Source organism: Thunnus albacares, chromosome 3, assembly GCF_914725855.1.
Source record: "Thunnus albacares chromosome 3, fThuAlb1.1, whole genome shotgun sequence".
Classification (NCBI taxonomy): Eukaryota; Metazoa; Chordata; class Actinopteri; order Scombriformes; family Scombridae; genus Thunnus; species Thunnus albacares.
Window position 1 is genome coordinate 34,260,407 of NC_058108.1, and position 27,950 is coordinate 34,288,356.

The 27,950-nt window shown below is 39.0% G+C and overlaps 1 protein-coding gene across 1 annotated transcript; it reads left to right on the forward strand.

Moving 5' to 3' along the window:
- Positions 1–588: 588 nt before the first annotated feature.
- wipf2a (WAS/WASL interacting protein family, member 2a) lies at positions 589–27,296 on the forward strand. Its single transcript, XM_044340488.1, has 8 exons — positions 589–1,154; positions 5,494–5,639; positions 7,935–8,067; positions 9,804–9,935; positions 11,209–11,883; positions 16,369–16,611; positions 23,973–24,074; positions 24,977–27,296. Exons 2-8 carry the CDS (start codon positions 5,577–5,579, stop codon positions 25,018–25,020), a joined length of 1,392 nt encoding a protein of 463 aa, XP_044196423.1. The 5' UTR covers positions 589–1,154; positions 5,494–5,576; the 3' UTR covers positions 25,021–27,296.
- The last annotated feature ends 654 nt before the right edge of the window (positions 27,297–27,950 follow it).

Consider the following 27,950-nt stretch of genomic DNA (forward strand, 5'->3'; position numbering starts at 1 on the left):
CTTTGTTTTGTAGTTTTGTTTTGCATGTCAAACAAATTGTGGTTGTCGCATAAGCCTAACTGTAGTGCTCTAAAAAAATACAGCATTTCCTTAAAGTCCTTAAAGTGCTCAGAGTAAATGAAATGTGAACATCTAAAATTCCATGACAAATGGACAAAATCTGCTGAAGAAGATTGTATGACATGACTGAGAGCTCCAGACCAGCCACTAAATGGACCTTATGGTGAGATTGTTTTGTCGGCTAAGTTTAAGTTTATTTATTTGCATCGCACTTTTCATACGGTGGTTGTTACTCAAGGTGCTGTATACACAAAAACATCAAAATACATTAAAAATAAGAAAAACATTAAAAATAGTTTAAAAAATAAGAAAAATATTAAAACAAAAATACGAAAACATTAAAATAAAATAAAAATAAGACATTAAAGTACACTTGTGCACTCCAACTACAACTTTTCCCTCTGAATATGTAATGGAGTAGAAATATTAAACAGCATAACATGTAAATACAAGTACTTCAAATTCAAATTAAGTTAATGTACTTAGTTACTTTGAATCGCTGCAAAACAAAACATTACATTACGACCTTGGATGTGGGAAAGTTATAATTTACTGCAGCACATGAACGCACCGCTGAGCTGCCTCCCTCCATTTTGTGTCGGTCGGCCCGTTTCCGGGTTTCCGAGCAGGAAGGGACCGATAAACGGTGTCAGCGGGGAGTATGGCTCTGCCTGCAGCTCCAGAGTGCGGCCAAAGTTTTCCGTAGCTGCCCGAAACTGTAGAAAAGTGTCTCTTGGACGCATTGGGCAGTTTGTCTTGTGTTCTGTAGCGTATTAAAGAGCTGTTGTTTGCAGATTTACCTGCCGGCCGGACCGCGCTGCCACTGACAGCTGGAAGTAAACAGCTCGGTGCTAACAGCTAACTGCTAACCGCCACTAGCTGAGCTGCTAAACCGTCGAGAGGAAGCTAACAGCTAGCCGGCTAACCTGAGTGTTTTTTGGTGGCGTTCAGTTACATCACCAGGACTTGCCAGCTCCCTCCCATCACAATTTTTGTCAAACTGCTGCGGCGAAGGATTTGCCACAACGGCACTTTCCATTCATGTTGTTTTGGAGGGCGAGACTATTATCAAAGCTCCTGTTCTTCGAGTTAGGGTAAGTAAACTGAAGCTAACTTTACTCCACCTAACTTAAAGCCAGCTAGTATTAGTCGGTTTTATTAATTTCAGGCAGTGGATGTTTACCTGGGAGCGGCTGCACAACCTGTGTAGGCCTGATAAATCCAGTTTTATTGAGCTATATGCCACTTAGTTTGCATGTTTTTTTCCTTCTGAGTTCATCCGATAACATGCATGTTTGTGGTTTGATAAGTGAGCTAGGGCTGTAACTAACGATTATTTGTATTATATATCAATCTGCTATTAATCTATTAGCTTTTGGGTCCATAAGGTGACAGTAAAAGGTGAAAAATGTCGATTACTGTTTCCTCCAACCTCAAATGTCTTGTTTTGTCCGACTAACAGTCCATTACTCAAAGATATTCAGTTTACTGTCATAGAAAATTAAAGAAACCAGAAAATATTCACATCTCAGAAGCTTGAACCACAAATATGGACGTTTGTCCTCTTAAAAATGACTCAGAATGATTAATCGATTATGAAAATAGTTGGCATTTAAGTTAACAGCTGACAACTAATCAGTTGCAGCTCTAAAGCAAACATATAAATGCCTGCTTGTCACACAGTTAAACAAGCTGACAAAGGAGGATGTTTTTATGAGAAAAATCTGTGTCTGAGCACAAACTGGGGCCCTGTTCTGCTAAACTTTGGCTGTCAGTGTCCCAAAAAGCCTAGAAACACTCACACAGAGCCACAGGCCTTTAGCTCAGTGTATTTCCTTGACCACAAAAGCATCCAACTTCCTCATACAGCCCTCCTCCCTCCCTCCCTGGCTGTATTTCTGTGCTCTCTCTCTCTCTCTCTCTCTCTCTCTCTCTCTCTCTCTCTTTCTCTCTTTCTCTCTTACAGCGTCACACTGTTGATGTGGGGAAACCTTTTTTTTTTTTCTCCATTTAAATGGCTGTTTATCAACTGTTGTGGTGAACAGCTTAAAGGAGACCAAACCTCAGCGATCATGACCTACTTTAAGACCTCGCTTTGATCTTGAATGGAAAGGATTAGTGAGATTACAGGGGGGGGTCAAAGGTCAGGACCTGTTGGTTTTATCGGTGTATAGCTGCCAGTTGTGTGTGTGTTTATATTCGCTTCTCAGTTTAGTAGGTACACCCAGGTTCAACTGTTGCAATGTAATACAGACCTGCAATAAATCCTGCCCTCATGAGGGTTATAATGTTGACGGTGCTGTTGAACACTACTGAGAGGTGTTTCTAATATTTAGAAGGGCTTCAATCAGTTAATCTGTTGATTTTGTTCCAGGTTTAATCGATTTAGTTGCTTGGTCTATAAAATGTCTATATGTCTGTATCATAGAGGACTGAAAAAATATTCACGTGAGAAGCTAACCAGATGAACAATGACTCAGTTTACTGATCATCAAAATAGTTGTTAATCAATTCCACAGCGGGCAACTTATCGATTAATTGCCGCAGCTCTAATGTTAAGTCTATCCTAGTCATATAAATAGGATGGATAGAATTAGAGCTGCAATAATTAGTTGATAAATCGATTAATTCCACTGTTATGATATCAAATAATCACTTTCAGACATTTTTTAAAAAGAAATAATAGTAAAACTCTGGTTCCAGCTTCTCACATGTGAATATTTTCTGTTTTTTTTTAGTCCTCTGTGACAGTAAAGTGATTATCTTTGGTTTGTGGACTGTTGGTCAGGACAAAACTAGACATTTGAGGTTACATCTCGCGTTTTGGGAAACAGTGATCGCCATTTTTCACCATTTTCTGTCATTTTACAGAACAAACAGTCGATTAATTGAGGAAATAATTGTTAGTAGCAGCCCCGGATAAGCTAACAAGCCTCTTTACGACGTCCTCCCCTCTCCGCTGAACCCAACTCTCCATCACATGTAAACTTTTGAAAGGACAGACTTGTATCAAACTCCTCTCCACACACGTCTTTGGCTCTCGGCTGTGTTTTATATTATCAGAAAATACTTGTGTTCTGTGTCAAGAGACATTTTTTATTTTTTTTTTTGTTGTTATCCCTCAAGAGGCTCAATAATTCTTACATCTGTTAATGTTTTTACAAAAATACTTGTGTCAGCAAGAGTCCAGTTTTTGTTTGGCATCAGCTGTAATTCAGAATAGAAGAGAGTCGATATCCCAAAAGTAGAAAGTAATGTCAGCTGGAACACATCATCAATTATTCTATCTATTCGTCTAAATGTCATTTTAAATGCTACCAGTCCAAATATACTGGGAGCTGTTAAAACTGTATTTCATTTACATTAATATGAAACAGAGAAAACCTTCATACCGCAGCGTCTGAAACAGCAAGTGTTGCTATTTTTAGTTGATAAATGACTTTGCATGATTATTTTGTTTAAATAAAATTGTCTCCAGTTAATTTGCTGCTGATGGATTAATCAGTAAATCATTGCAGTATTAATGAAGAAGCATGAAGAGTGATTAACACTGGAAAAGCCAACAGTTGATTGGTTTTTTTTTTTGGTTGTTTTACCAGTAAATCTAATCTAAAACATTTACATGACAAGTCTCGATCTGCCAAATTATTTATTTTGGAATGGGAGCGTTTATCCTGAACTGTCTTGTGGTTGTATGAGATATGTTAATGGTGATTGGATAATTACTCAGATTATTAGTGGATTAATAATTAATTCAGTCAGTGAACCAGCTTCATTTCTTGTGCACTCAGCAGATCATGAAACATTTTTTTGGGACTCCAGTGGAGAGATAACCCCCCACTCTCAGTTTCTCCCTCTACTGCTGCTGTGCTTTTCCGTTTAAAACCACGTCACTGGCTGACTGGCGAGCTCGCTCGGTGAGATTCCTTTGGTTTCCCTCGGTGAAAACCTGCCCCGACACTGCAGCAGGCAAGCCTGAGGATTGGAGCTGCGGAGAGGGCGAGGGCGAGGGTGAGGGTGGGGTGAGAAGCTAACGCCGCCTGCATGAGGCAACAATGGGCCCAGACAGCTAACTGGTTTGGGGAGATCCAGTGACCTCAGTCAGTCATTGTGTGCAGAGCTGACACACTTAAAGCAGTTTCAGGTATGGAGATATCACGGGCGATGTTTTACACGCATTGGCAAAAGTGTAAGGAGTAAATCTGGCAATTTTTTTGTGTTTTTCTTATTGCTAACAAATCTCATGTGCAGAGCCAAACCAACAATAAACTGATCTACTATTATATCTTATTCCTCTGTGCTGTAGGCCTCCGCTGTTGTCCAAAAACTATTAAAAACACGTCAGTGAGCCACACTGCTGCACGAGATGACATGTTCCTTCACCCCAAAAGAGCATGATTATGGTAGTTTGTTTAGAAACGGCTCCAAAGACTATGAACAGTCAGCAATCAAGTTTTCATCTCTCTCAAAGAGCATTTCTTGTAAGGCGGACACGACTGAGGAGGGCTGTCGCTTTTTCAGTATATCATAATGTGTTGGAGATACAATTTACTGTAACTGTCATAAGCGTATATGATCAGCGGTCTGTCTTACTGTTCAGTATAGTCTTATATATTCCCGTATGGTGTCATACAGCTACACTACGGCTTGATTTACTGATCGTTGCAGCTCCGCATTTCACACCAATATTACTAAGCTACAGCAGTGGAGAACCAACTCAAATGACTGCGTGTGTGCAAAGAAGTGTTTTCTCAAAACCGAAGATTGTCCAATTCAGAAAAAAACATTTTGCACTTTGTTTTTTTTTCCAAGCACAACTCTTCATGTTGGCTACTGCTTAAGATTTAATGAATATGACAAATCTTACAAGTCCTATGAAGAGTTTTGGTGGTCCTTCAAGAAAGGAAGAAGACATTCGGTTAAATACTGAACAGCCCTACATATAAATATAGATTTCTTAAGATAGTATGACAGATCTTGGTAGTAGGGATTGGGTGTTTTTTTGCTGTGCAGTGCAGATATTCCCCCCAAAAAAGGACAAAAATGGCCTTCAAATTTTGATCTAAGAAGCAACAACACATCCTGTGGAAAAGGTTTATTTCTTACCTTCTTATGGAGCTACCGGTGCTGAAAATGTTTTGATGATCAATGAATTGTTTTGAGTCATTTTTTTAAAAGAGGAAATTTCCAAATTCTGATTCCAGCTTCTCAAATGGTGGTTTTTTATTCCTCTATGACAGTAAAATGAACACATTAGGGTTGTGGGCTGTTGGTCGGGACATAACAAGACATTTGAGGACGTCATGCTGGGCTACGAATGAGGCTGAGTCAAGAAAGCAGCTGCAGTTGAAGACGATTCAGTTCTCATTCTCTCTGCTTCACTTGAACTGAAATATGTTCTCATGTGTTTTTGTTTTTTTTGTTTTTTCTCAGGAGTCAGAGTGTGTCGTCCCAGCTGAGACGCTGAAGTCCCCGGTCCTTCACCCCACACAGAAAGGTGCCAACAGAGGGACAGGATGCCTATTCCTCCCCCTCCCCCTCCTCCCCCGGGACCCCCGCCTCCCCCCACCTTCAATGAGGTCAGTGACCGTCGTGAGCACACCTGCACAGATTAGCCACAGCGAGGGAGAGAGAATAAAGTTCAGTGTAGCAGAGTTTGTTGTATGCCTTTTTTATTAGACAGCAGACGGTAAAGAGACGAGGAATTATAAGCAGCAAACGTCTCCAACTAAACTCTTAACCGGTGATGTTTTGGTTCAAGGTCGGCGCCTGAACCCAATCTTAACCCGCCATCAGGGCACCTGCTATTGTAACTGTTGAGGTTGTAGTTTTTGGCATTGTTGTATCAGACTATATTCATGGAGCTTTATTTCCTTTTTCCCCGTCATACTTCATCAATTTATTAATCGCCACCTGTACAGAATGACACACAAGCTGCTTTTTAGTAGAGCCCAACTGATAAATCTGCCAGATATCAGCTCAGTGCAGATATATCAATATCATAATTTCCTTTTCTTTTTTTTTTTTTTCATTTGGCCGACGCTTTTATCCAAAATGACTTACAAGTGAGGTAAGACAGAGTAAAAAAACCAAGTATATGGCTGGACAGTGTTTGGACAATGTGCAAAATTGTGGCCAGTTTGTCACAGGGATAGTCAGTGTTAGTGTGTAAATGTCTATAATGTGAATTCCTGGATATTAAATGTTCATCTGGTGGTTGCAGTGGAAATTATAAAAGTTTTGGGTGCAAATTCTTGACGCTCATCTCCGTCCAGTTACTGCAGTTACAGCAAACACACCTACACTAAACTGATATAACCTACATGAGTCTCATGTTTTACCTGCAAGACTCGTATTTTAATGCTGTTGTTCACCGTTTGTGATGTGAAAACGTCAAAAGAAATAAAAAGTTTGCGCCCTGGTTTTTAGTTCGGTTATAAAATCCAAACGCACTGCGGAGCGCGTCTCCTGTACGATGAGTGGAGGTGCTGTGAATGCCCCCTGATGACCTAATAGAAAACTGTTTGCGTCGATTAATTTTGAAAGCGCAACAGCCAATGAGGAAACGCCAACAATCCACTGGCCGACCAGTGGTGTAACTTCATCACTCACTCACTCACTCACAGGCTGGCCCTGCTGTTGCAGTCCGGCTAAAAAGGGATACTTAACAAAAATGTATTTATGTTATGTGTTGTGTAAAGTTAATATTAACTGATATTGTATATTATTATGTGATTTTTATTTTTAACTCTAAACTATCAGCATCGGTCTCAGAAATGTGTTAATCAGTCTGGCTGTATTTTTTTAGTTTAGTTTATTTGATAAGAGGGAGGAGCTCAGGTCTCACATATCTATAAAATTATTAAGTCCAAAACTTGTTTCTATTGTGGTCCTTGGTTCCAAAACATGAACGTTAGTAAAAATGTTCCCTCTGAGCCAGAGCTTCAACCTGCTCTGAACACTTAGTTTGTAAAGATACCTCCACTTCCTGCTCATAATGACATCATACTGTTTGCACATGCCCACAAATGACCGTCCTTTCTCTAGTCTTTGTTTATTGTTCGTTTCAAGTAAATAACGAGAAAAAGAAGTGAAATCCTGCTACTATAGTTTGTATACGTAGCCTCCAGAGTCGGAGGAAGCTTCCTGAAGCCGACCAATCAGAACAGAGTGGGCTCATTGTGAGGCGGGCCTTAAAGAGACAGGAGCTAAAACTGCCTGTTTGAGACAGAGGCTGAACCGAGGGGCTGCATAAAGGACCAGTATAAGATAGATAAGGAGGTTTTTCCTGTAAATCATGCAAAGATATTCCAGTAGAGCCCCAATATATAAGTATAGACCTGGAAATGTGCAGAATACGTCCGCTTTAAAGCAATTTGGTTTGTGTAGATAAGGAAACACTGAGTATTAACATGCTGTATAAGCACAACAGGAATTAGACTACAATGTGACAGCAGTGCACAATCATTCACAGCCATGTTTGATCAGCTCTGCCAGCGGAAAACAACAAGTCAAATACTTCCTTGAAGAGCTCTGGAGTACAGTTACTTATTCTTGGAAAAAGGAACCTGAAGTCTGAGCTGATGATCTCGTTCCCATGATTGTGTTCTTTCCTGGCACGAACATCAGACAAGGTTATTTATAGAAAAAATATGCAGTTTCAGGGACTGGAGTCAAAATCTGTCGAAATCCCAAACTGGACAAGGTGACATTACCAAAAAACTACTGAGTCATGTGACGTTTGTTTTCGAGCTGACGTTGTCTTTTTAAGTGTGCCGTGTGAACCCAAACAATCAAAGTCCACAAACTTTCCACTATGGTTCAGACCAGAGGAACCGTAGGTGTGATCACATACTCGTTGATTTCTCCCACAGGCAAACACAACTCCTCCCAAGCTGAGCTCGTCTGAGACTAAAGGCCGAGGAGCGCTGCTGTCAGACATCTGCAAAGGCACGAGGCTGAAGAAGGTCGGCGTGGTCAATGACCGTAGTGCACCCGTTCTAGAGAGTAAGTTCACTTTATCTACAGAAACACACAAACCTGAACTGATGTGCAGCATGTGAGCTTGTTCATACAAACAGAGAAACATATGCACAGACATGTCAGTCACTGTAGTTAGTTAGTGTGTTGTGTTTGTGGAAACAAGGAACCTGCAAAGAAGATTTCTACAATTTGAGCATGAAAGTTCATTATTGAAATAATCTTAACTAGCTATTTTTTTTTTTTTAAGATTTCAACCAAATTTCACCATCTTCAAAAACACAGAAAAAAAACCCCTGACAACTGAGCAAACTCAGTGAGATGGAGTTAAAAGTCGAGAATAAAGAGTTGGTTAAAGGATGGGTTCACAATTTTTCAAGTGTATCTTAAAACAACTTGTTTCCTCGGACTGTGTTGTTGAGCTGCGGTGGAAGTATAGTAACAAAAAGAGGAACTTTGGCACTAAAAATACTGAAACGTTGAAAGATATCTACTTGATTTGCCTTGTTTGGACATTTTAAAGACTTTTTGCACATAAGGAGGCTTGTAGATGTTTTCCCCATCACAGTATGAACAGGAGGAATGATTACAGCAAGAAAAACATGTTTCGATGTTCATTCAGGCACCGTTTTAAGACAGACTTGGAAAAACTGTGAATGTATCCTTCAAGATTATTTTGTCAAAAAATCTACAAAGGTTTTGAGCTTTTATGAAGCAAGATAATAGAGGTATAAGTCCCTCGTTCCACAAAAGAGTGGGAGAGTCTTTTTAATTCATGTGCTCTATGTTTATACTTGACAACTTCAATTTGATTAATTTGTGATTTGTAACGGTGCAACTCTCTCTCTCTCTCTCTCTCTCTCTCTATATATATATCCATTTAGAGTGTTTTCAAACTTGTATAGTTTAATCTGGTTGAATCAGTCTCTGGTTGGTTTTCCTCCTCGGTGTGATTTGTTTGGGCAGTCGTACTCGGACCAAAACAACAGCACAGTTCCCTGCAAAATTCCCAAGATTTGCCTGCATTAAAGGTGCTACTAGGAAGATTTTAACATCAATATATCATCATAAATTTAATGTCCATACCTTGTGATGAGAATGAAAGAAAGTGAATCCCTCTCATTTGCCAATGAAAGGAAGTGATTACATATGACTCTTTCTTTATTAGGTAGTAGTTTAAAAAAAAAAAAATCAAAAAAATTTGCCAATTCCTGCAAAAAAAATCACATAAAACTTCAAAGTCAAACATTTTTGATCACAACAATCACAAAAAATCCTGGAGGGACTGATTATAAAATTGTTTTGTACATTTCAATGTGTTAAATTGTTTAGTTGAGACATTTCAGAAAGAATGCATTAATATTGTATATCCCCTAAAGGCTGTAAAATACAAAGATATAATATTGTTTAGCCAAATTGCAGAACCCTACCACCACACAGACTGTGTTGTATTAAGTCTTAAAACACTCTCTGTGTGCCTGGATGATATTTTTGGTAATAAAGAGGAATATTTGCATAGAAAGGAGGAACTAATTTGACAAACCACATATTCAGTAATATTCTGACATGAGTCTGACCTGATAAAGGTTTAACTCATATTGAAGCGTTGCCAGTTAAAAGTGTTTAAATGGAGACACATTGTTCTCATTCCTGAGCACACTTATTTATCATCCACACTGTTGAAAACCTTCATAAATCAAAATGTATCTCCATTTCCACTTTCATGTTGGCCTATATTAATGTTGACCTCATCTTTTCACCAGAAGCAGGAGGAGGAGGTGGCGGCGGAGGAGGAGGAGGAGGAGGCGGTGGTGGAGGAGGTTTTGGAGGTGGAGGTCCAATGGGAATGGGAGGCCTTTTCCAAGGAGGGGTGCCCAAATTACGCCCAGTTGGAGGTAAGAAAAAAACTTTTTAGTGTAAACTGTTAATTAGAGGTGTAACGGTACGTATATTCATCAAGAACTGTCATGGTACGGTTTGGTGCATGTAGTCGTAGGAAGAATAGGCTCTGTGACGCAAACAGTTACTGTCAAAATAGTTTAATAATCCGCTTATTATGACATGCGGAACAATAATAATTTTTGGCACCACTTATCTGCAGCATGTTCATGGATGTATGCTAGCCGGCTTAGCCAACGTACCCTGGTTACTCTGTAGTGTCGCTGCCGTCAGAAACCCATAACACTGACCAGAGTGCAACCGCTGTTATAAAATACACTCTGTTATCTCCATAATGAGACGATAGCGCGTCTCCCCGTGCCCCGCCTCCTCTCTGTGACGGTCGGCTTTTCACTCCGCCTTTGATTGAAGCTGTTCAGAACAACTACAAAAACATTTGACGTGGTCAGACAGCACGTCATAAAAAAACAGTTCTAAGAGAGAAAAATGTAGAAGTAAAAGTAGTGGTTTGGTCCCTCTGACTGATATATTATTATTTATGACATCATTAGATTATTAACACTGGAGCATCAGTGTTAGAGCAGCATGTTACTGTTGTAGCTGAACTCACAACTGAACTGTTTCAGTAACAGTTTTGGCCAATGAGCCATAATGGATGTTTACATTTTTCAAAATAAAAGACCATAATTTTATTTTCTACCTTTTTTTTTTCTGCTCTACTGAACCATGACCCTGAAACTGAGGTACATACCGAACCGTGAATTTTGTGGACCGTTACACACCTACTGCTCCTTATTTCTGATGTGATTATTTCTAAATATTTTGGCTACGTGTTTGATGAATTAACATGTTTTCTGTAAAAGCTGCATCATCCCAGAGTTCTTATTATATGTGTAAATATTAGAGCTGCAATGATTAATTGATTTATCGATTAGTGGTGGTTAATGATGATATACAGTTTTTGTATGATTTTTGCATCAATGTGTGTCTGTCTTGAGTATTTTATCTGTTAAGTTTCTCAATTAATTTTAAAGTAAAATTACAATATTGCAATATCTATATCGCAATTTTGAAAAAAATACATTTACCGTTTTTACAAGATTATGTATTGGGGGTATTTATTGATTATTTATTATTTTTTTATATGTATTTAATGTGTGTTCTTTTTGCCATGATGTATTTTTGACTTGTACTGGACCCTTCAACTATATTCACACACTGAGTTCATGTGTGTTTGAGTGACGTATAAACTCTCTGTCCTCCACCCAGATGGTTCAACAGGCGGTTCAGTGGGCAGATCTGCCCTGAGGCCCCCGGGGTCCCGGCCCGCAGCCCCTCGTCCACCCACAGGCCGCTCCCCCTCGCCCTCCCCAGGCAACAAGCCCTCCCCGCCGGAGCACCAGCGCTCCCACCGGCCCTCGCTGCCTGACATCTCCCGGCCCGCCAGCAGCAGCAGCAGCTCCTCCACAGGCAGCGGGATGAAGCACAGCACCTCCGCTCCGCCTCCTCCTCCGCCCTTCAACAGGGGTGGCCGCGGCAACGCCCCACCCACCCCCAACCTGAAAGCACCTTCCACATCCTCCTCTCACAGCAGAGAGAAGCCCCTCCCTCCGACGCCCAACAGAGGCCCCGCCGCTCACAGCTCCGTTAAGCCACCTCCGTCTTCCAGCAGACCCCCCACCGGTGGCTCCGCGGCTCCACCTCCTCCCCCGCCGTACAGACCGCACTCGGGCAGCATCTCCAACGGGCCGTCCCACGTCGACGGGGGCGGGGCTCCGGAGCTGCCCCAGAGGCACAACTCGCTGCACAAAAAACACACGTCATCTGGAGGCAGCAGCCAAGGACGCAGCCACGCTCCACCCCCTCCTCCATCACCGTCTCCATCCTCGCAGCAGGTCAACAGACCACCGCCCCCCGCCAGAGAGCCGCCTGGTCGCAGAGCAGGTAAAACCATCAACCCTGCAAACACACACACACCTTTAAAAACTTCAAGACCACAACTTTGATTCTGTATTAGATCAGTAAACACCAATAAGATAAAAAAAAAACCATTCAAACCAGTAAGAGATTCATTATTTTTCTATTTCAGCAGTCAGTTACATTTTATATGTGTTTTAAAAGTCACAGATGTCAAATATTCACCCGACAACACTTGTGAGATGTCATGTCACATGTCATGTTACACTAAGATATTTCCAGCAGCTACAGTTTAATAAAGTTAGATTGCAAGAAACAATGCTAAAATTTTCTGGTTTCAGCTTCTTAAATGTGAATATTTTCTGGTTTCTTTAGTCCTCTATCACAGTAAACTGCGGGACAAAAAACAACATTTTTTCACAATATTCTGCCATTCTCAAAATCAAACAACTAAAAGATTAATAGAGATAATAATCAACATTGAAAATTACTGAGTTTATTGGCTGACAGACATATTAAGCGCCCGTAGACATTTACACATTGATACCACATTAGCATGTACTGTATATATCTTAGAAAGCACCATTTTTATTTTGAAAAAAAAAACATTTTTTTTTTCATTTTTAAAACATTAAAGCATCGCAGACGGTTGACGCAAGTTGATGATTTGCTTGTATCCGTTTTCATTATAGTGATATGATTCACCAGGCGATCATTGCACAATCTTGACATTCCTCAAAGTTGATATCAATCACCAACAACAAAGGTTGTGACATAGATTTTATTGGACACACCTCACACAGTGTGACAGGAAGTGAAACTGTAAGGCGGCTGATCACACCTGTAATAGAAAATACATACATTTCTTTTTTTTTCCCTTGACCTTATCTGAGGCTGCAACCAACAATTATTTTGTTATCAATTAATCTATCCATGTGAGAAAATAGTAAAGAACGCTCCTCACAATTTATCAGAGCCCAAGGCCACATATTTCAATTAACTGTTTTATCCAAACTGTTTTACATTTTTCCTCGGCTTGGTGCCCAAATGAACAGTGAAAGAGGTTTTCCTCGCTTTAATCTGACTCTTGTTTTAAGACAGACTTGGAAAATTGTGAACCCGTCCTTTAAGGATGTCAAATATTCAGTCCGATTCAGCGTTTGATCAGTCTCAGCGATGAAGACAACAAACATGTCCGTTCTCAGGAGGAGGAATGTTCATACGGAGGCCAAAGCAAGTTTTGACTGGTTATCTCTGAACCTTTTTTTTAAAGCAGCGTTCTGTGTTAAAAGTATTCCTCCACATGACTGTAGTTCGACTCTGAAAGTAGAGCAGAGCACAGCGGCGTGATTCGTTTCACCTCCGCCGGCCAAGTTTCTGCACACTTAACAGGATATAGTTTCATACGTCCTACTGTGTGATAACTGCATCTGCGTTTGTGTTATTACTTTGTATGTTATTGGATTTACAAGTCGAGGAAATTACAGTATGGCAGCATGTGGAGCAGACATGTTGTATGTTGGCAGGCATGTTAAGGCTTGGTCGGGTAGATGCTATGTAGATGACGGCACATATTAGATGCCTCCGTATCTTTCAAGTGTGTAAACCCAGAGAGGGTGTGTGTGTGTGTGTGTGTTGACAGACAAGGAAATACTGGAGGATTTCAGACATACGCCTTAGTTTTAAAAATCGATTCGATAAACTTCCTGATTTTGTTTCCTCCTGGATTTACATTTCACTGGAAACATTCATAATTAGAATTCAGAGCGAACATACAAAACAGGAAGGCACTTGTTAGCCGGAGCTCTGTGTTGTGATTGGACGCTGCGGCGCTTCGCCACGAGGCCTCCTGGTTTCTCTGCATTCCTGAAGCCCTGTGGAATATTCCAGCATTCCTCCTCACTTTCACTCTCTCTCTCTGCTTTCCCCCCCCCCCCCCCCCCCTAACTTTATGCATTAACTCTCAGGATGTTTCTTTCATTGTTCTTTTTTTTCTGCTCATTCTTTTTTTTTTGTATATATATTTAGAAGTGACTATAAGAGAGAGAATAAATGTGTTACTGGTGGAGTAGGACTGTTAGTGACATCAGAAAACTAACTATAAGCAAAGACGAGCTGGTGTTGAACTGGTGGTGATGTGTGTCACTGCTGTCTGAGAGGCTAAAATGTGGCGTTTGGCATATGAGATTTGATGTGTGATGACATAAAGCCACAAAACACAGTTTGACATTTTTACATTGTCAGATATCAGTATTTTTGCAGCATTTACAGAACCATACGTGTGGTTTTGCATGTGTTTAGTGCTGAAATGATTAGTTGATCAATCAATTAGTCAATCAACAGAATTTTGATTAATCATTAAGTCATTTATCAAACAGGAATTGCAGCTTTTCTCTGTTTTATATCATTTTAAATGAAATATATTTGGTTTTCTGACTTTTTGATGAACTGTTTGATCATCTTGGGCTCTAAGAAATTGCAACATTTTTTACTATTTTCTTACATTTTTTAGCCTAAAAGATTAATTGAAAAATAATCTACAGATTAACAGATAATATAATTAAAAGTTAAAGCTGTTGCAGCGTGTGTTACCCCATGAACTGCTGATCGTGTACACTTTGACATAATCACTGATCAATTTTCAAAACATACCATCAATTTCAAGACTGATTTCCTTCTTTCCAGGCAGCACAACGTTAAGTTCAGTACGACATGAAAATGAACTGGAAGTGTCTTGAAACCTGCTGTAGATATTTAATCAATCATAGTGAATATTTAGAAGGAAACTGTATATTTATTGTTTGTATCGCAGTTGTAAGCAGTTACCATTTCCAAAACGTTTGTGGTGCATTCAAGAAAACTCCAACATTTGGGTAATAAGAGTCACAGAATTACGATAATAAGCAATAACGTGATGGAGAATTAAACACAGATGATAAAAATAATGAGCCAAAATCTGATGTTCTGAGAATAATAATGTGATTTTTTGTTGCTAAAATGAAAAAAAATGTTTCTGTCAGAAGAGATTCTCAAATCTCAGATATCAGAGCTTCCTTGAATGCATCAACAGTGAAACTCCTCTTGCTGTCAAACTCCACTAAAGCTGCTGAAATCATCTGAACATGATATGATATCAAATAATCTTGCAGTAGCTGATGTAGAGATGGGATTCAATAGCATTTCTATTGAATTCAAATCCACTCATCAAATACGAATCCTTTCAAATCCCTTATTGAACCGAATTTTGTTAATCTTTCAACAATCCCACCAGCTTCTCTGTGGTCATTAAAGTAAACTGAATTAAAGGCTAAAATAACTACAACTCAAAGATCACCTGGCGCCTCGGTGATTATCATAATATATGATATATTAAAAATGTATCTGACACGTTCAGTTAACAGCAGAGACACATTCACGTTTCATTTTTGGCTTTTACACAATGAATGTTGATTAACTACAGCTCACAGGGTATCTGCACATCTTGAGAAGTCCTAAAAAGTATTGATATACATTCCTCCTCAAAAAAGGCCTTAGAAGGTATTTATAAGTCTTAAATTTCATTCACAAGGTTCTTAATATTTTTTCTAGCCCGTCGTAAGCAGCGATGTCAGTTATAAAATGTTTTTTAATGTAATTTTAGCAAAACCTGGTTGGAAAATCCCCCAATTCTGTTAATCCAGACCTCTGACCTTAAATCAGTTAGTTCTCTTTGTAATGAATCCATCCATCTATTCATCCTTTCTTTCTCTGCTGTTGCTCATCCACATCCAGGTTAATGATTAATAAGTAATTAGTTATGTTATTGGGAATGATTGTTATATACTGTCAGGAAGTAATGACCAACATGAAATAAATTTAATAATAAACTGACATTTATTTCACATTGGTAAATAATTCTACCCTTTATCATTCCCAACGGATTTTATCTAATCTTTCATACTCTGACTGTGAAACAAGTAATAAATTATATTCTCTGTGGTATTAAAAACGTCTTTAAAAGTCTTAAATTTAACTTTCCTGCAGCTGCTCTGATCTGCTGCTAATTTTCATTTCTGCTAAAAAATGACAAGCTGCTACCTATAAGTTTGACGTTGCTCTTTGCTTATTAAAAAAAAAAAAGGAGCAACGACAGATAAAAGGTTTGATAAGAGATTTGTTAGTGCTGGAGCTCAACAGATTCGGGTATCTTGCTGACCAGGAACTGGATCCAAAATGCCACCTGCTATCAGATCACATTCCTAATTCGGGGACAGTTATTTGTGGGAATAAAGGAAAATACACTTTAACAAAATAAGATCAGAAATCAGTTTTATAGGTGTATTAAGGATACTATAATTAGATTATTATCTATTTATTATTAATAAAGTCAATTTGCATCAGAAACCTAACATCCATGAAAATCGTGAGGCCTCAGACATCCTGCCTCTAACCTTCACTCTGATTGGTGTGGCTATGGTCGAGAGTGACATCATCCTGATCATTTGTTTGTTTGTGTTTGTGTTATCCACACAGCTCCCCAGGTGCCCCCTCCCGGGTCTCGTAACGGCGGTCGGGACGCCCCTCCTCCCCCGCCCCCGTACCGCGTCCACAGCTCTGTCTCGACCTCAGAGTCCCACAGCCGAGTGGGCAAACCGCCTCCCTCCTCTTCCTCCTCCTTATCATCCTCCTCCTCCCGCACCCCGGCTGGACCCCCTCCACCGCCCCCGCCCATCCGGAACGGTCACTCCTCCATCTCCTCCTCCAAGTCCATCATAGGTGAGTCGGGACGGACCGCTTCGCCATCATTGTATTCCTCTTCCTCATCTGTGCTTTTACCATCCACAGCTGCTAAAAGATATGAATATTTACTGGACACTTTCACTGATTTATTATATATATTTTTAAATACATAAATAAATTACAATTAGTAGTAGTCAACTAAAAAAATATTTGCAAGAAAACACCTACATCCATGCTTAAGGTACGGCATAAAAAAATCTTTTTCAGACACATAAAGCTGGGGGAAAACAGCTAGCCTTCCTACCAACACGGACTGATTAACCTCGTTTTTTTTTTATAGTTGTAATTGTTTTTTTTATAACGCCACTGTCTGAGCTGTCAGTGCGTAATGTGTTGGTCGTGGCTCGTAGTAATGAACCTACAGAGAATTATCAGCAACTCTGCAGCTCCCCTCGGCTTTACTACCTGCTCAGCACCAAACAACAAACAGATACAGTTAGCTGTAGACTAGCTGGTGAACATAGTGGAGCATTTAGCAGCTTAAGAGCCAGATATTTCCCTCAGGAGTTGGTAGAGAGCAAAAACGGAACTAAAAGAGAGTGAATATTGGACTTACATTCACCAGTTGGACAGAAACACGACTCTAAATGAATGATAATGTTGTTCTGTAACTACTGGATGTGGAAAGAAGCAACTGTTAGCTGACAAATTCATGGTATCAACTTGTTTCCTCTGCTCCTAAGTGGCCAAAATATCAGTTAATGCACGTCAGTGAGTCACACTGCTGCACTGCGTGACATGTTCCTTCATCATGAAGAGTTAAGTCACATTAGTTTGTTTAGAAACGGCTCCAAAGAGTAAAAATATGCACAAACGTAGTTTTCTTTACAGAGCTTTGCTAGCTTGTTGTGCAACATAAAACAATCCCTTGACTTTGTGCTGAAGTTCTTTGAGAAATTTATAATGTAGGACAAAGTCAAGAGGTTGTGATATGTAGCACAACAAGCTAACAAAGCTGTAAACAAAACCGCACTTGTGCATGAGCAGTGGCAGGTTACTATCTTATTGATGTTTTTATTGTTTGGAGCCGGTTGTAAACAAACTCCTGGAGAAAACTCTTCATAATGAAGGAACATGTCACACAGTGCAGCAGTGTTACTCATTGACATGTTTTTAATAGTTTTTGGACAACAACGGAGGTCTACAGCACAGAGAAATAAGATATATCGCTTTGGATACACACACACACACACACACACACACACACAATACTTGTAGGTAGATCAGTTTATAGTTGGTTTAGCTCCAAACATGAGATATGTCGCCAATAAGAAAAATATATAAAAATCACCAGCTTTATTCTTAAATGCACAGATATGAGATGAATATTGATGTTCTCATCTCACTCTCGTGCCTGTGCTCATATCACATTTCTCTTACCACAATATTCTGTCCTCCTCCTCCTAGATATCCCAAAATATCTCACCCTGACCTGTTACTGATGTATTTTCATGCAGCCAGACTTCTTTCCACTCTTGAGCGCTGCACACACGCCAAGACCAAAATCTGGCTGAACCCGCATTCAAATGTGAAGAGAAGTAGGGAAAATAAAACAGCCAGAGTCGTTGCTAAATTAATAGTTAGGGCTGCCTGCTGTTTTCTGCATGAAATGAGATGCTCTGACTCTTGACAGTTATCCTGCCTCACAAACCTCAGTTCTCAGTTTTAAAAGCTACCACTTATTCTGCTGTTTATTCTCTTATTTTTGCATCCTTGTTGATTTTTTTTTTTCATCCCCTCAGCTGTGTTTCTAATACTCCTCCACAAGAGTCGTTAACACAGTTTTGTTTATGATTCAGGCAGCAGTGATGATTGACTGTCGATAGTCAAATATCCCACTGCAGCCATGCAAACAAGCCGTTTTGTTTCCTGTTGTACTGGAACAAATCAGGAGGGCAGGGATAGTTCCTAGATCACTGATTCATGTCACTCATGTCAAGGAAGATGACCACCTACATGTCTACATACAGACTCAAAGTATTAAGACAGTGACATGCTGTTAATTTCTTCTCCAGCACATGAAATTTGAAGTTGATTTTTCACTTTGGCTTTAAAGGTGTTTACAAGTGTAATAAGTAAATAAGATCAAACTGAACAAGCAAGAAGTGAAGCCATATAAAAACATTTCTGTATTCTTCTCCTGAAACTCTCTGACTTTCTTCTGTGAGCTTTGTTCATTCAACTGTTTCAAGTCGGATTCGACAAACTCTCTTGTAGCTTTGACATGAACTTAAATGCTGAAAAACATCTTTCTAAAGCAAAGCACTCGACGACTAATACGAGACAGGTCATGTGACAGTCACGGAGATATTAGAGGAGAGAATATTGCAGCCTACAGTAGGTGATGTTACACTGTCAGCTGCAACACAACATGATACTGGACATCGAGCTGCAGAAACACCCTGAGCCAGCTGTTTACAACTATTACTGACATAAATCAGCACATCAGTTATGCTTGTAAGCAGTAAGCCATGAGGATAATGATATGCTGAATGGATCATTAGTTTTGCATTAAGTTTGTCTCTGTTATATGTTTTATTAGGGCCTGAGCCCAAAGGGCCCTGTTGTATTTCGTGTGTTTGTTTCTTTATTATTACGGGACATCAGACCTAAATTTGACCCCCTAAACATGCTCAAAAAACTCACCAAATTTGGCACGCACATCAGGTCTGGTGAAAAATTTGATAACATGTAAAAATTAACCCCCAAAGTGCCAAAATGTGCTCTCTAGCACCACCCATGTAACTAAAATGCCCGCCACGGTCCGTAGGAATGTCGTAGAGAGATTGAACCAAAACTCAATTATTCATCTCATCAAGACCTACAAATCATACATTGACACCTCTGACCTAAATACAACAGGAAGTCCGCAATTAGCCTGTCAATATAAGACTTTGCCTCAATTTTGGCCCCCAAACAAACGCTATCTCCTCCGAGGGCGTTAATGGTAACGATTTCAAACTTTGATACATGACTTATGACACTGTGCTGAAAAAAAGTTGTTAAAAACTTTGTAATAACTCGAACGTTTTGGATTTTATAAGCCCTGAAAGTTGCAGTGCCACATCACCCTTACAATGTAAAGCAATGGGAAGGCATGAACTTTGTGTCAGACAGAGGCCTCTGACGTCTAAATTATAAGTCTGACCACTTTCAAACCTGTATCAATGGAATTGAAAACCCTAACCCTAACGTAAAATGACACTCCAAGGGTGGATGGCCTCCATAACCAATCAACAACCAGAATGCAATGTTGACATCGAGTTGGTCCAATGATAGTTTCCAGAATCCATCTTCAATTCTCTCCACTGTAAGGCAGAGTAGCAGCAGTAGATAGCTCCTTGCATTAGCCAATGCAACAGCTGGCTTGTTGTAGCAGCCTGAAAGACTCTTTATACATCCATGGAAGGACTGTTAAGGACTGTTGTTAAGCTAATGGGAGAAATGATCTGGACTGTGCAGCGCAGCAGCAGCAGGACACTGCCGGGGAGGCTTGAGAGAAAAACACTGGAGAAACAACCAGGAGAGTTAGCTTGTTTGTCATTGTTGCTAATGATATCAGACTGGTTAAGCAGCAGCCATTAAGTTCTGGTAACTAACAAACAAGATGACCAACAGCCACAAATATATGTTATGACATGAATACTTCATCTCCATGATAGAAAGAAGAAGACATCAGATAACATGAGTCAGATACAGCTTCTCTCTCTCTGTCTCTTTGGTCGCTTATTTAATCTCTAATGGTTAAATGTCTCTGTGCGGCTGTTGTGTGAATTTACCTCCTTAACAAGAATGCAGCAGATTATTTATATACATATATATATATACATATGTGTTGTGTGTAGTTTGCTTGTTGAAGTTACAGTGAGCTGTCTGGACTCACTCTTTCATGTGGAATTGATCCAGTTTTTAATTGAGTGGTTGTTCAGTCACCTGTTGATGTTGTATGATTAGTGTGCAGGAGGTCTGGCTGCTTGCTTCTGACAGTTTCTTAGTTCGTTTCTAAGCTGAGCCGTATATTGAGTAATAAGCTTAAAGTAACTAGAATAACAAGTGTTAACTAGTGGAGTAACTGATTGTAGTTGATCCGTGATCTGTACGGATCGCCCCCCATGGTTCGGCAGGCATATGAACTGTGGATTAATTACAAAATTTAATGTCTCATTTAAGACAAAGTAAACAAACTGCTGTAAATACAAGTCATGGGCAGACAGCGTGTCGCTAACAGGGATTTTGAAGGGTAACGATCAAACCAGCATCTAACGGGTCCGAAGTGACATCTGTGGTTATGTTTACACGCTGTTTGATGTGCTGCAGCTGAGCAGCTAATTAGCATCTAGCTGCTAACTGACGTTAGTGGTGAATGTTTGTTTGTTGGCTCGTTCAACAAGCTGCAGAACAAGACGTATGTTCATGTTTCCAAGTCATCGTCAAGTTTTGATGATGTGGACAGAGGTTGTTTCATTCACTACCGTGTTTAAAAGAGGAAGGTATCATGCCTCATATTGCAATAATTGAGCATTGAATATTTCATATATTTTATTTTATTTAAACATAGGACATCTTAAATGTTGTTTGTCTTGAATGCTTTTATTTAAGACCATGGGCAAAAGTTCATTGCCGTTTCTTGTTGTAAGTGTGTTACAGAATAAATGGAAACAAAGTTTTAATTGTCTCCCCCCTTTTTTTTGCTGATCCTAAAAATGATCCGTTCCGTGACTCAAATCGGTGATACGATGTGAACCGTGAGTTTTGTGATCCGTTGCACCCCTAGTGTTAACATGTCAGCTTTGTAGTGTGTAAGTCATGTATTTGATACATGCATTAATACTTTCTGATGTGAACCTACACTTTTAGATCCGTGAATGTTTTTAGTGTTTAGTCTTTCTGGTATTCAGCACTGATCTGTTCCTGTATCACATTATAAGCTTTGTGATACTTTATATATTTCTGTATACTAAGAAAATACATAGGAAACACGTGTAAATCATGTGATATCTTGTCTGTTTTTGATAAGAACATAAATCTGTTGTCACAATAGAACAATACTATCAAATTGAATTTCACTTTGTTGGTAAAATCACACATCTGAACCACTCCATGGCTAAAATGAGCTCTTCTTTGTTTAGAAACAATATGCACATGCTAAATGTCTTTAAAGAAGCAATCTTTACACCACTCAGGGGTTTTTGTTTTTAAGAGCAAATTGTTTTATTGGCATATAAAATTGCCCCCCACCCCTCCGATTTCATCAGGTGGGGGACAATGATATAGTTTGATGCAGTTTGTTGTAAGATTCCATGTTGGTTTTCCTCCTGTCCTCCCCAATTTTTTGAGTCACCAGCCACCACTGGCGTGGGGGTTGAATGCAGCTCATTTGTGTAGGATACAGCAGAAAGGCCTATATACATACAGTACATTATATACAAACTTTGTATGAAGTTTGGTGTTATTATCATTCATTTTACAATAATTATAGGTCTTATATGTATAATTCAGTAGTGGGGATGACCTATGAGGGGAAGGGAAAAAATGGAGTGAGGGTGACAGTTTAGTGATAAAGTGCTGTAGAAAAATACCATCAAAACTAAAATTTGTAGCTCTGTACTGCAGTTTTTCTTTTATTAGGGCCCAAGCACCTAGCGGTTTGCTCACACTCTCCATTCACTGACACTACACATTTCAATCAAACTTTGACCAGGTCATGTGGGTCAAAAGTCTTTACTTTTCTAAAAATAGACTTGATGAAAATTTGGAAATGAATTTGTTTTACACACAAACTCATCAAGAGTTTTCAATTTACTAATTGAAATTCAAGTAAATGGGCCCAAAACTTGCATAATTTTGATGACACAGGTGTGAGCAAGACAGACATGTCTCACCCTTCAGAAAATTCTCACACTGTTGAGATTTGATGTTTCTCCATGACAGAAGAAGTTGCTGTAACTTTATTGTAAATGCTCCAGTCTGCACCAAACTTCTCCAGGCCTGAACACATTCACATGACAATATTCCATCAGTGATGCAAACTGGCTGAATAGCACCCCCTACGAAATTTCAGCAAAGCAGCCCCAGCAGCAGGCAAAATAGTGGACAAAGGAAGTGATGTTTATCTCCTTCTTGCACTGTCTGAAAACAGCCCGGGTCTGAAGATATCTACATGCACGTGACAGAAGCCCTTCAATTGCGCTGTGGCCTGATGTGCACAGAGGCGCGAGGGCCCGTTCAACGCTGCTTGCAGCTTTAATTTTAGTTGATTTTGATTTAATATTTAAACTCCAAATTCATTCAGATAAAGACTTAATGATTCTGAGTCAAACAAGTGTTTCTCTCCTTGTAAAGAAATCTGTTTACGACTTACTGTACAACAGGTCCGAGCATGCAAATTTCATTCGTACGTTTTCTAAGTGCAAGAAATTTAATAAATGCCACAAATTCTTAAATTACTTCTATGTGCCTCTTAGGAACAAATCGGTTTGGTTCTTGCATGACGCCTGACAACTGCAAAAAATTTGACACCAAATGTTTAATATGAAGACTCAATTTATGTATGTTGAACTGTCAAATTACTTTTGATCTTCTAGGATTGAGTGATTGTATAAAAGGGCTACAGTTCCTATACTGATGATCTATTGTAAATACCTTCAAATTTATGTATTAATTTAACCAGAAAGTCTCTTGAGACACATTATCTCTGGACAAAATGGCAGCTTAGGGTAGATTACACAGAGTCACATAAAACAACAGCAGCATTCAAATTAAAGCTGAAAGTCAGCACTTTAACCTCACAGTCACGTGTCATTTGAAATCCAATGAACTGGACTATAGACACAACACAATGAAAAATATGCCATGTCATCATAGTTAGCAACTGCAGGGTAACACAAAAACAATAAAATGCATGAATGGTCAATTTAAAATCTTTCAAAAACAAAAAAAACAAATTGCTGTTTCTGTAGTTAATTGTTTTGAGATTAATTTTGAGTAGGAGTATGTTGTTTCAGTGTGAATATTTAATGACAGTTTTAATAATTATATTAAATATTAAAACAATAAAAACAACAATTATGCTATACTGCTACTAAATTTTTATATTTTGTCATTAACAGACATCAGGTGGATAAAATATTAGAAAACGTATTTAATGCACTCTACAATCATTAATACAGAATTAAAAATGAACACCAACTCCTCTCCAGCAACACCTGAACATCATAAGCTTCATAAAGCAGATGCAAATGTATAAACTGGTAACTTTTTTATATATATATATTTACTCACTTTAGAAAACTGAATAATATTTTTTTCTTTCTGTGTTTTACTTTTTCTTCCCTCAGATGATTTTGAATCCAAGTTCAACTTCCACCCCATTGAAGACCTTCCACCTCCTGAGGAGTACAGGCATTTTAGCAAGGTCTACCCCAGCAAAAACAACAAGGGTACGGCTGCGCTTGTTTTATTTAAACTCCGTTGTTGTCAGACAAGTTGGGTTTCTTTGACTTGTGAGGGGGAAAAAAAACGTGACGTGATACAAGTACAGTACTGAAGTATAACAGCAAAGAAAGAACAAGAAGAGAAGAAGATAAATTATCTCACAGTCCCAAAGTATCAGACTCTGTTTTGTTGTGGTAGAAATGAGTTGCTCTGCTGCTGTGACTCACTTTTCATGATGAATCTGTGCTTGTGTGTGTGTTGTTTCATTTAGAGATGCAACAATCATTCGATCAACAAAAAATGATTACAATTTTGACAATCAATAAGTCATTTTTTAAGCAAAAATGTCAAATATTTAATGGTTTCAGGTTCTTAAATTTGCATGATAGTGACAGTAAATTGAATATTTATGAGTCTGTTAATCAGACAAAACAAGACATTTAATTATGCTAGCTTGTGCATTAGGATATTATGGATATTTTTCACTGTTTTCTGATGTTGTATAGACCAAACAACTAGTCGATTAATTGAGAAAATAATTGCCAGATTAATCGATAATGAAAATAATCAAAATAAAAAAAATAAAATAAAAAATTAGTTGCAGCCACAAGTTTAACTTGACAGATGTGGTGTAGCTGTGACTTGACTTGTGTTCCTGTGCAGCGGTGGCTTAATGGTTTATGTGGATATTTCACAACTTACTAACACAAGATTTTCACAGTGCTGTGAGATTATCTGTGTAGTTGTTACTCATTTCCAGCTTTTCATCTGTCTTCATGTCACAGCAGCAGTGTGGAATTTATGGCGTGTTTTGCTGAGTTAATCATTTCTACGTGTGTGTGTGTGTGTGTTTGTTTAAGTGGGACAACTAACCTGTAGTAACCTTTGTCTCTCCTTCTGCCCTCAGCCATGATGAGAGTAGCTCCTCCAGCACCGCCGGTGATGAGGTGAACGGACCTCAGCTCAGGACTTGAACTCTCAGTCAGCCGACTTGATGGACGGTCAGGAGGGAGCACTCGACTCACAAACACACAACAACAACAACAACAACAACACACACACTAACACTAAACCACCAGCTGGAAGCACAGTGGGGAATGCAACGTAAACACTACACCACGCAGGTTTGACACTATTCGGCGGTCACCTTCTGTCTTTGCACGAGAGAACAAAACCACTCGAGAAACAGACTCGACCTTTCTGACTGTGACCACGACTCCTCCTCTGTTGACTGTACGCAGGGGCTTCTGTTCAACACTACATATCAGGACCAAACTCTGGAAACTTCCAAATCTGTGCATTCCATCTTTTTTAATGCATAATTATGATAATAATGGTGATTTGCTGAATAACATCTTTTTTTATTTTTTGGGGGGATTGTCAGCGTTAATTTGTGGGCCAAGAATTCAACTCTACAAACGGAAACTGTCTTTGAAGTTGTGTTTGAGTTTTCAGCAGATGAATTCTACTCAAAGTCTTCCCACACCGATGATAATGTCATGAACGTGGGGCTTATAAATGGTTATATTTTGGGGTTTTTTCTTAAATAGCCATTCCTGCAGTGCCAGGTGAGGGTGCGTTTGAATCCAGCTCTCTGTCTCAGTGTGCCAAAAGCGGGTGGAGTCGAATGAACTGCACAGAGTGAGGATAGTTTTCATAGATGTTCTATATATAACTGACATTTTGAAATTCTCTCTTTATTCATGGACAAATGCATTACTGGAAAGCTTGCCAAGTTATGACAGAAGCCTCGCCTGGTTGTTTATTTTTACATTTGGAGAGGGGACTATTTCCTGCGTTTTTCTCCCTACTTTCCTTTATTTGGGGGTGTTTATATTTCCATCTTCAGGCGATGTTGCACGGCAGCTTCACTGCTCAACCGAGACACTGTGCATGACGCTCACTTATGCACTTATGAAAAGAAACGAGCCTGGGATCAGGAGTATATTCATGTTAATGTAACACAAAACTTTAAAAAAACACCAAGAGGATTCATCCATAACTTGTCCCTGATGTGTCTGATGAACTGTAGTTCACATAGCCAGCATCTTTCTCCAAACACACTGTGGTTCCTGTGTGGGCCACAGCACAGGCCAACACTAAATGATTATTATTTGTTTACTGGACCAAGTTTAGATGATTTAGCTTCAGGTTTGCAGTGCAGAGCTTTGGAGGAGTTTATAAGGGATCATTTGTCACTTTTTGCAGAATTCCTCTTCCAGGGAAGTTGGTCTAAAAAGCTCAGCTCTGTTCTGAATCCATAATTTTACTTTTGCTGCTGGTGGCCCTTTTTATAGAATGACTGTACGGCCAGAGAAAGATGATATGTTGCTGTTTAATTGCTATGCAAGGAGCAGTTTGTACAGATTGTAGTTGGTAGCAGCTAACCAAAAAAACAACAAAAAAAGGAACACTTAAGTGCCAGAGAACTGTGTTTTTCTTTTTTTTTTAGCAGATGGAGGTTCTTTACTTCACTTTTTGTTATTATGAACCATTTAGCTTGACTTTAAAAACACTAATTACATCATATTCAAAGTAAAGATGCAATGCAGGAAAATGAACAAAAAGAAAAGTTTGCTGAGGTTAGATTCTCCGTTCTCAGTGATGCAGCGCCTCCTGCTGGTCCTTGCCTTACACAAATCTGTTGTCACTCTCAGCGGTACCAGTGATTTTATTATTTTGTTTGTTTTATAGGGGGGAAGATGATGACAACTAAGTAAATAAGAAACAGGTCTATTTGAAAATGCAATAAATATTGTATATTTACATTAAGGAATATGGTAATCATAGTTATTGATCTATTTTTATGTTGTAAAAAGCTTGTAATATAGGAAAGAGAAATGATTAAGAGTTATAACAATGTTCCAGTCGGTGAGCTTTGGTCTGATAGAGCGGACTCTCTGTAGCACTTCTCTGGATGTTTGGCCATAAGGGTGAAAGAGCTGGATGGATGGATGTGACATTTTGCCAACGAGCCAACACTTTTGGGGATCCTGTTTGTAAAAATTGGCAGGAAAGTAGTGAAGGTGGGTCTGGGAGGTGGAAGAGGGCAAAAACACAAGAAAAACAACAACAAATGTAACTGCACTTCCTGTCCTGGATGTATGCTCACCTTGTCCACTCTCAGAGCAAAAACCCTGTGGTCATTTCATGTTAATCAACCATGTTTTTATCATTTGAAATAATTTTCAATAAATATGTTCCTGTTGGGGAAAAAGGGTACCTGATGCACAGTTGCTTTGTTGTCTCTTCCTGCTCTTTTTCTGTTTTAATGAGTACATATGATTTGCAGTGGAGGAAAAAACCCTCAGATCCTTTACAAAAGTAAAAGTGACAGTAGCACAGTGCAAAAGTACTTTCAGTTGAGTAAAAGCAAAGTTTAAGTAAAATGTACTTGAGTGTATTAGTACTCTGAATGGTCATTTCAGATTGTGCTAATATGAAAGTACCATGTACATGTACTGTAGTCCAGTTTAAATTTAATCTAAACTTTGTATTTCATAAGTTTGATATTGAAGAATGTGTTCACAATTTTTCAAGTCTATGAACATTGAAACATGTTTTTCTTGCTGTAAACTATTCATCCTGTTCATATTGACCATGAATGATGTAAGTGATTTGTAGGAATTTGTGCACTCAAATAGCTTTATGATTTTTGGGGGGAATTATGAGTTATTATAGTGCACAACTCCAATATGAAATTATTCGCCCAGAAACATAACTCATATCAGAGTAGGTATAATAATAGGGAAATAGTCCTCCTTGTTGGCCATACAAGAGGGGTCAATTAGAATTATGATTGTTATTAATCTTATGATTTTGCAAGGGTATAGGTCTTGTAAGGTTAAGTGACTGAGTTGCAAGCACAAGAAAACAAGTTC

What these genes read in the sequence shown, in the direction of transcription:
- wipf2a (XM_044340488.1), top strand. Translation starts at nt 5,577, where the DNA reads ATGCCTATTCCTCCCCCTCCCCCTCCTCCCCCGGGACCCCCGCCTCCC. An exon ending in CTCCCCCCACCTTCAATGAG is followed by an intron (nt 5,640 to 7,934) that starts GTCAGTGACCGT and finishes TTTCTCCCACAG; the next exon opens with GCAAACACAACTCCTCCCAA. An exon ending in TAGTGCACCCGTTCTAGAGA is followed by an intron (nt 8,068 to 9,803) that starts GTAAGTTCACTT and finishes TCTTTTCACCAG; the next exon opens with AAGCAGGAGGAGGAGGTGGC.